General features: G+C 43.1%; 1 protein-coding gene across 4 annotated transcripts in view; it reads right to left on the bottom strand.

The window, feature by feature from the left end:
- Positions 1-4704, bottom strand: part of zeb2a (zinc finger E-box binding homeobox 2a) — a 69719-nt gene extending 65015 nt beyond the window's left edge. For 2 of the 4 annotated variants that reach the window (XM_083777180.1, XM_083777183.1), the window contains exons 1-2: positions 4424-4704; positions 2144-2347 (exon numbers count right to left, since the gene is read on the bottom strand). In XM_083777180.1, coding sequence (XP_083633306.1) covers positions 2144-2216 — 73 coding nt within the window. In that variant the 5' untranslated portion in view covers positions 2217-2347; positions 4424-4704. Of the gene's footprint in view, positions 1-2143; positions 2348-4225; positions 4293-4423 lie in introns of those variants that run through there. The other 2 variants (XM_083777182.1, XM_083777181.1) reach the window with 2 other exon arrangements.
- Positions 4705-9806: the final 5102 nt, after the last annotated feature.

The raw sequence follows: 9806 nt of genomic DNA, 5'->3' as shown, positions 1-9806 counted from the left end.
AGAGTGTGGCCTAATTGACTCCGTTTGAAAAATGAAATAAGACGCTGCGTATAGTATCAACATCTACATCTTTGTTCAGCCTATAAAATGCTGACATTCAAATCGGTCAGGGCCAAGGCCTCGTGCCTACACTGCAGGATTCCATCTAAGTTCAAGGCTGTAGTGGTGAAAATGTAAAAGGTTTTATATAGCCTATCAGCTCCGAAAATAAGTCATTGAAGAATATATGAAAACCTCCCCCAGACCTTGTATAATTTGTTAAAATTATTCAAACAAAAAAAGTGCCATGTTAAATTCTTTATTTTGCTTTGGGATAAATATATAGGTTATAGCATTGCTATGAGTGTGTGTGTGTGTGTGTGTGTGTGTGTGTGTGTGTGTGTGTGTGTGTGTGTGTGTGTGTGTGTGTGTGTGTGTGTGTGTGTGTGTGTGTGTGTGTGTGTGTGTGTGTGTGTGTGTGTGTGTGCGCGCGCACGTCTGTGTGTGTGTGTGTGTGTGTGTGTGTGTGTGTGTGTGTGTGTGTGTGTGTGTGTGTGTGTGTGTGTGTGTGTGTGTGTGTGTGTTTGCCGTTCTGAAATTAACTTCCTATAATAAAATACAAAAACGATTGCATTATTAGGCCAACAACCGCCCCTAGGAAGAGAGACACAGAAACTGATCTGGTTGTCTAAGCTGGAGTGGGAATGGATGAGGCTCGACTGCTTACTATTCAGCAGGGCGAGGAAAAACAAGAGTTTGTTAAACAACTTGGTGAAAGGCTGCTCAGTAAATAAGGCCCTGAGTGATTTTTATTTTGCCAACCACGACTCTGATTTAGACAAAACAAGTCCACAACCTGGTCATTCTCTTGATTGACCTATAGTGTATTAAAAAAAAGAAGAAAAAAAAACTAGGCTGCCACTTAATGGCTTTGTTACTTGTGTGTGGAGCTAGTAGCATAAATGTAAGCCCCAGGGGTATTTGGGATAAAGCATGTGTCCATCACTAATTTGCTATCCACTCAAACAAATAAAAACTAATGAAGAATAGCACCTTGCCATCGGAGCTAAAGAGTTTTATGGAATAAAATAATTTCCCAAAAACCCTGTGCCAGTTCATTTGCAATCCAACTTTGCACACCAGATCGTTTACAAATCCATTGTCACCAAATCGCACATGAGACGAGGTTCCAAAGTCCAAACATAATGTCTTTTAGGCTATATATCATTTTTAAGAAAGTATAAGACAGAGTAAACAAAACCCCGTAGCGGTGACTCTAAAGTCTAAATACATGCGTTCTGGGGTGTTGTGTTGTGCAGCGAGCGTCGCATCACAGCAAACAACAAATGACACACTCACAAAAAAAACGGCAACTTCGTTTAAAAAGGAGCTCCGTGTTTTACCGACGTTGAAAAAGACCTCGGACAAGAACCCAATTAACCAACACAAATAAGACGTGATGTTATTTATCAGGAGGCTATGCAAAATGCATCAAGTGTATCTGTGTATGCTATATTGTAACGACGGAAAACACACAAACAATACCAAAACAACCCAGGTGGACGTGAATAGTAAGATCTATACATAGAATATGATCAGAAAATATATATATATATATCATCAGAAGAAACTAAAAGAATCGTTGTCCACAAAGTAATCCAACAGGTTTTCAACTTTTATCTGCCGCGTCGCTACAAGCAGACGAGCGCTCAGTCAGGCTCGAGTAACGGTTTTCCTGCTGCCTCATAATGGGCACAGCCGCTGAACCGCTATCCAAGCCCCAGTCAGTCAGTGTCCCTTCTTTCCCACAGTCTCCTTGTTAACACACAAGATAGGCTATAGCTGCCTCGCACACAGCAAATATCACTTCACAAATCCACAAAGCCAAACATTCCCAAGCAGTGAAACTTGAAATGTATTTCATTTGAACTTTTTTCTATCCTTTACGTGCAAGATATCAGACCCCACGTCTCCTCCTGGTTCTCTCTCTCTCAATTGCCCTGCGCTGATGAGAAAGTGGGCAAGCGGGGCGTCCCGCCGGTCCCGGACCCAGGAACCGGTGACAAAACTTCGGTTACATCCACAGGTATACGCGTGTGAATTATTATTGTCTTAAATCCGCGCCAACATGAGACTTTTGTTTTAAAACTTTTGGCTTTCTTACCGTTCTTTCTCCGTGGGTTGGCTTGTTTTCGCCTCTTGCAGCGGGGACCCTCCGCCATGATCTCCTGCTTCATTGATAAGAGTGGGTCAGATGGCTGCAGTCCGCATGGGGCTCCACTCCTTGAATCAGCAGCAGGCAGGCAGGCAGGCAGGCAGTGAGGCAGCAACCCTCTCTCTCTCTCTCCCCCTCTCTCTCTCTTGGCGTCTAATAACCAAACAAAAATCGCGACAAAATGTTGGGATAAGTTGACTTTTTTTTTTAAAGAAAGAAAAAATGATAAGGATTCCTTGTGGCCACAACGGCAGCGAAATAGCCTATTAAACCGGTTGTGAGTTCAAACTATTAGAGAATGTTCAACAAAAGTCCATGTGGGGATAGATATATCAGATAGATAGATACAGAGAGATGTTGACTGATAGAATAGGTAGGCTCCGGAGTTTCGAACGGGGACCGTGCCGCGCGCAGCGTCGCCCTGATCTTTTGATGTGCGCGTCTGTGGATCGGTCGGTGTGGGACGGGGCGTCAGCTAGGGGCGCAGGGAGGAGGGCAGGATACACGCGCGCACACAGCGCACACACACACACACACACACACACACACACACACACACACACACACACACACACACACACACACACACACACACACACACACACACACACACACACACACACACACACACACACACAGCACACAGGATAGCCTACCTCACCACCAAGGAGCCACCAAGTGTTGTGTTCTCACTGCACGACCCCCGCGTGTTGGCCAGAAAGAAGAAAAACTCACAACTCCCCACTTTATAGATCAACTGTTTTATTTTGTATTTAATTTAATTTTTACTATAGGCTAAACTTCTGATATACCTGCTAGTGTAATTTGATGATATGTGGATGTGGTTACATTATTATAAGGTATTAGGCTACAGAAGAGAAGATCGTCGTATAGCCTATATTTAATTGCGTTTGGAGAAAGCATCGTTTTTTAATATGACCCTATAATTATTGTTAGTGGTTGTCACTGGTCCATATAGGTCAAATATATGAAAAGGGATAAGAATATTTTAGATGTTTTGCCAATTTTAAGGACATGCAACATGCGCTGCATGATTTCAGTCAGACAGGCCTGTTTAGTTTGTTGACAAATTAATGTGGTAATGCATTTTGTATGCTCCAGTTTTATCACAAAGCGGGTTATTAGTTAAATTAATCAGGGGGGAAATTGTAACGGACTTATTAGGAATAGGCTTTACGCTTTGCATTATAGTGTCGTGAAAGCAGACCAACATCTTTAAATGTGGCAAAATGTCAAACTTCCTCCTTTGTTGGTCTGGTTAATTGTTTGTTGTAGCCTATCTATTTCACATTCGCCAGGAAATAAAAGATGCATTGGGTTGTTATGCGTGGCCCTCTCTCGCTCTCTCTCTCTCTCTCTCTCTCTCTCTCTCTGTGTCTATCTGTCTCTCTCTCGTCTCTCCTCTGCCATGTCAAGCGAGATGCAGCAGTGTCACTCGAGTTTGTAAGACTGCCATAGCGGTGGCGGAGCCATAATAAACATATAGCAAACAAACTGAAAAGATTTAGAACAACACGTCGTTATCATTTCTGGGTGGAATCATTTCCTCATATTAATAAGAATTAAAGACAGAAATCTAAGTTGCACCATGATGGCCGCGAGAGTGAGCTGAAAACGAGGACGTTTAGTCATAATAAACTATGAAACATTTGTCACTGCATCACTGCAAAAAATGTTTTTCCCCCTGTCCTGTTTTTGGCACAACAAGCACACAACATTATACGAAGACGCAACGTTGAAACCCCTCTAGACGTCTGACATGCACAACATGTCGAAATTAGGGTGTTGATTTAAAACCGAAAGGCGTTGTTTTATATAGCAATGAGCGGCGGATAAGGATTACTAAAAAAGAAGAATAAAATGGAAGATAAAACACAACCTCCGCCCGTTTAGTGGAATTAGCCACCTCCAAGAAATGACGCTAAATAGAACATGTTGCTATAAAAACGAGACGTGCAGACAGACAGAGGAGAGGAGCGCCAGCATCCATCCATGCATCCATCCATATACCTGGATGGAACAGAGCGCGCACCTCTCCTCACCTGGGCCGCTCAGGTATAAGCGCTCCTCCTGGCTTTGATAGCGCGCAGGTACGCGCATTGCATAACCATCCCCTTACCAAGCGCCCCCGCCGCCACCACCGTCACATAACGCAACACAACAACTACATATAAGACAGAAAAACCACCACCAGCGGTCAAAACCTACCCGTGTCTCAGTGCGTGATCCTCCAAAAACAGCTGGGTTTAGAAACAAGAAGACAGGCGTCAAGGAAAGAAATGGCACAGAAGAGGAAGGGGAAAAAAGTGTGGCAGTGTTGTAGTACCCGTGGATGGATCTCTCTCTCTCTCTTTCTCTCCCCCCTCAAATCCCCCAAACCAACCAACACAGAAGAGAAACACGGGGAAACAATAATGCCTTTTTTGACGGAGAGGGACCGTTATTCCTGGTGGCCAGGTTAGGAGTGATCTCTTGTTTAGCCACTTCACGGAACAGACCTGGGGACGGACGGCACGCACTGACGTTTTTGCTATACCGCCTCCTCTAATGACACTTTTTTCGCTCTTTCTTCTTTCCTTGCGATACACATGCAGTCAGCAGAGAGAGAGAGAGAGAGAGAGGAGGCGTGAGACCTCCTAACACGCGCCACCTATCTTCACGCGGAGGGATAATTGAGGAGTTGCCCTTTCTCTCCCCCCACTGTTTTTGTTTTATTATTCTTATTTTATTCTATGTTTTATTGTTTTTATTTTTTTGAGACCCTGCCACTATACCATCATCTAATGCATTATTTATTTTATTTTATAAATTCACCTATTTAGGATACTCAACTCAAAGATGGGAGGCTGTTGTTTGAAGTATAAAGTGTTTTCACCTCTCTCGTCTTGTCTGAAGCAGATTGAAGGCATTCCGGTGGTTGCTGCTGCCTGCTGCAGAGGAGAGGAGAGGAGAGGAATGGTGTCACGGTGACTTGACAGCGGCACAGGCACAGCCATGATGAGCCATTCCATCCACGCCGGTAAACAGCAGAGGAGAGGAGACCGGCTGGGTTGTCTGAACAGAGCGCCTCGGCACCTGATTGGATCTTACAGGTAGTTTACCTGTACACGTACTCTCTCTCTCATCCACCTGCCCCCTCCCCTCCCCTCCCCTCCCCTCCCCGCTCCAATCCGTCTGTCTAAAGAAACGAAAAGGTGGGGCATACATGCGGACATATTTAGAGCGTAGGCTACACAGGGACAGGGACGGTCACGGAAGGGACCGCTATCTTTTACCGTGAAGAACAGATGAAACGTCCTCGGTGTGTTATTATATTACACATCGTTTCATGATCTATTTTGGTACCCCTCCCCCCTTTCAATCGTAATTACACGAGCTTTACATCCATGTGGCGGAAGGTTACACCCATGTAGTGGGCAGCCCCCCCCCCTCTCTCTCCTCTCTCTCTCTCACTCTCGCTCTCTCAATTTTCTGCATTGATGAGACAGCCTAGTGTTCACCAATGAATGAACGTCGAGACTAATAGCCTGCAATGATGCAGAGGCCACTTAAAGCCTGTTTGTGGCAAGTTAGCTATCAAGGTATTTCGGTAGCCTATAGGCAATATTTAAATTGAGTTGATATTAGTATTAATATTATTATTATAATAACAAATATAAAACATAATAAAACAATAAAGTATCTTGGATGGCACGCTCAAAAACGAGGAACGCTACATGTCAAACATAAAATAGTTCTTCACTCCGTGAATGCTGCAGCTGACAGACTGAAAGCTATATTATAATCAACACACCTGGGCTTATCTAAATTGAACACACCTGTCCCTGTAATTAGCTGCCAGTCCCTCTCTCACTCTAGGCTGAGCACAAATATCAATCGATCGAGTTGATACACACATAATAAGGTGAGGTGACAGTGACCCAACTACATAACTATTATATTACATTAATCTATTATTGTTGTTGTAATTATTATAATATTTTGTGAATAATACATATTTGAAAGCCTTTGGTTTACAAGACAACAGATCTGCTGATACACATTTTGTCCCCCCCCCCCCCTTAATTGGCAAGACGTGATTTACAGACTTAGATATGAAATTATGCCTACATATTATTAATATATAATATTATTACACAGAAGGCCTCCCATATCAGACAATAGGGATTGTCAGTTTCTTTAAAAAAAAGAAATAGCTATGTTTCTCTTTATTGCAAGTCTTCCTATTCATTTTCAATTATAAGTGTCTGCATGACTATAGGCTAACTATTCAACTGGGATGATTTATATATATTTATATATTTTTTACTGGAGTACTGTGGTGGGCACAGAGCATTATTGCTCATTCTCATTTAAGTGACAGTCCCTCCTCTGCCTTTATCAAATAAACAATGCTCTTTAATTTAATCCCATCTTTTGAACGTCTATGCATCATAACCACAGAGTTAATGAAGAAGCAATTTAGCCCCATTGCTCCTATTGGCTGGAGGTCTTCTGTCTTGCCCAACATGGGGGTGAAAAGTTGAGAATTAAGAGCTAGAGGGGGCCCTCAAATACGCCCTTTTTCTTTTTAATATAGATGTGTTTAATTAAAACAAATAAAATAAATCTTCAGTTTAGATATGTTGTCGTGGTTGTAAGCCCAGAATTATCAGTGGCTCACCATGGCAGTGCATATTTGGCTAAACTTTCAATCATAGTGCTAAGCATGATAAGATTATAGCATTAATTATGATAGAACTGTAGGCTATCTGCTGTGTCAGACAGGAAAACAGTTTATTTTTTTGTCTAAGTAGTGGTTCTCAACCTTTTCAGGCTGAAACCCCCCTTACATTTAGTATGACTCGGTTCCACAGACACATATTGTGAAACTATAGCCGATCTACAAGCTGTACGCAATCTACAAGATTGTAGATCGGCTATCTTCACAATATTTGTCTCTATCTGTTTGTTGATTGCGTTTGATGCAGTAGGCTAATGGTCTTTTTTCCATTTAATATTTTTCCTTTCTTATCTTTTTAGCTATCAATAGGTGTCCCCTGTCCCGAGTCCCGACTCTCAGGTTGAGAACCCCTGCTGTGTAAGCTACAGGTTGTGTAAAAAAAAAAAAAAAACACAATGTTAGTCCTTCACTGGACAACACCACCTGGCAGGCTGAAATTCATGGAACACAAAAAGGGAAGTGAGAGAACGAGTCACCATGCAACAGCAAACCTGCAAAAGGTTGGTCATCTGAGCATGTGAGCAGGAATCATGCGCACGCACGCACGTGCACACACGCACACACACACACACACACACACACACACACACACACACACACACACACACACACACACACACACACACACACACACACACACACACACACACACACACACACACACACACAAACACAGATCCTAAAATTGCTCAAGAGTTCCCATTGCAACATGGGAGGGACACAGTCGAGAGGGTAGATTAGAAACAAATGGATGTCAGAAGACATTAATAGGTGGAAGGGAGCGGGTCTGGAGAGTGTTGGCTTGTTGAGAAACAGTGAAGTTCAAGAGAGGCTTTCTCTCTCTCTCTCCTCCTCTCTGGTCTGCGTAACGTCAAGCGTGATGCAGCAGCAGCGCTGGAGTTGACTCACCCTGCATGGCCTGTACATCCCAAGGTTCCGTTCTGCCATTCACATATTTGGGCGGTGGTGGCTCAGGGGTAGAGTGGCCGGATGGGAACCGCAAGGCTGCCAGTTCTAATCCAGGCTCCCCCAGAGTTAGTGTCGAAGTGTCCTTGAGCAAGACACTGAACCCCTAATTGCTCTCGATGTGCAGGTTGGTGGCATGGTTTCCTCTGCCATCGGTGTATGAATGTCTGGGTGAATGTGATGCACAATCTATGTAAAGTGTCTTGGATAAAGGTGCTATATAAATGCACCATTTACCTACAATCTCTGAACGGGATTAACAACCACAGCCAACAGCAATAGGGTATGTCTGCGCCGGTATACTGGACACGAGTACTCACATTTTTTACTTTAGTATTAAAAAAATACAATAAATCTACAAGACCCTATGTTGTAGAAATAGTCTGTTGCAACTAAGTACAAGTTCGGTATTCAAAACCTGCGTGAGGAAAAGTACAGAAGTATTGGCATCAAAATGTACTTAGAAAGGACTCATTATGCAGAAGGTCCGTTTCACATGTGTAGCCTATAAAATGTATATTAATATATTAAAAAAAATGCACAATGAAAAACAGGTATGGCCAGGGTTCATGGCCATATGTAGCGTGTCTTGAGTGTAGAGGGTTTGATGATGTCAGACTGACATATGCGTGATCGTATATGGAGACGTGATGTCACGATGCGTGACCATATATGGAGACGTGGGTGACTAGACGTGATGTCACGATGCGTGACCATATATGGAGGCGGATTGACTGACTGATGGGAATTACAAGTTTTCATAGTAAATGTGACCTGTGGTCGCAACACTGTCACAGAATGCATTCACAGTATGTGACAAATATCAGACAATAAAATGTATAGGAATTGATTGTCTTGCCCCAAAATATAGCATTATATAGCCTACTGGTATAATACAGCAGAAACGGTATTATGTTGGACTCGGTGGTCCAAATCCCCCCGCTCCCCCCGGCCCTTACCCCCTCCATACTGGTGAATGACCTAATCCAGTGTCTGCAGTCAATGTAAACACATCTGTAATCTCTGTCTATCTATCTGTGTAATGCGGTGTACATTGAAAAGGTGGGGGTGCGGGAGTGGAGGGAAGCGGTGAGGGGATTAACCACATGAATCCTAGTGCCCTTATTGTGGGGGAAAACATTTGGTGAAAATAGCCCGGCTACGCGTTGCGAAAAACCCACTTCTTCAGACTCCATCTTAGCACTTGCTGTAGCACTTGCCCTAGCGTTGGCGACCTTACAGGCGTATGCAAAGGCTCAACTTATGTAACTTAGAAAGCATTTCATGTAGACATAGTACTCTATACTAGTGTACACGCATAGTTTCATTATACACAATATACATGACTATTTTTATGTGTTTGATGTTTTACCATGTTTTGTATTATCATGGGGTATAATGGATATGTATACCTGTTTGACTCCAGTCAAACACTTATTATATAACAGGGTTTTAAGCGGTTCATATCGTAATATTAATTGGAGGAATGAATGAATGAATGAAGGGGGGGTTGGTGAGGCTGTGCAGTGGGGAAGTTGTCATAACTTACCTGATGGTCACAGTTTGGTATACCACCATGACACCACCTCCATGTATGGGCTATTTTGTAAAATAATATATATAATATATTTATTTATTATTATTATTACTAGACCGGTGCCCGGCTGTAGAGCACCAAGTCTGTAACGATGGAAGTTGGAGATCCATGCCCCACCCGGCTATGCAATACCCGGTGTACCCGTGTCAAGAGTAGCCTACCCGTTCCACCCATCTGTCTGTGTCCCTTTTATGCCCATATATGGACATTTCTGCATCTGTCTCTCTGTGTCCTTTATTCCTATGGAGTTCTGTGTCAGGCATGCACACATATGGACTGTTGTGATGTCAGAACAGGCCATCTCC

Source organism: Protomyctophum parallelum, assembly GCF_964188405.1.
Source record: "Protomyctophum parallelum genome assembly, chromosome: 11".
NCBI classification, from domain to species: domain Eukaryota; kingdom Metazoa; phylum Chordata; class Actinopteri; order Myctophiformes; family Myctophidae; genus Protomyctophum; species Protomyctophum parallelum.
This window is presented reverse-complemented; position numbering and strand designations above follow the sequence as displayed.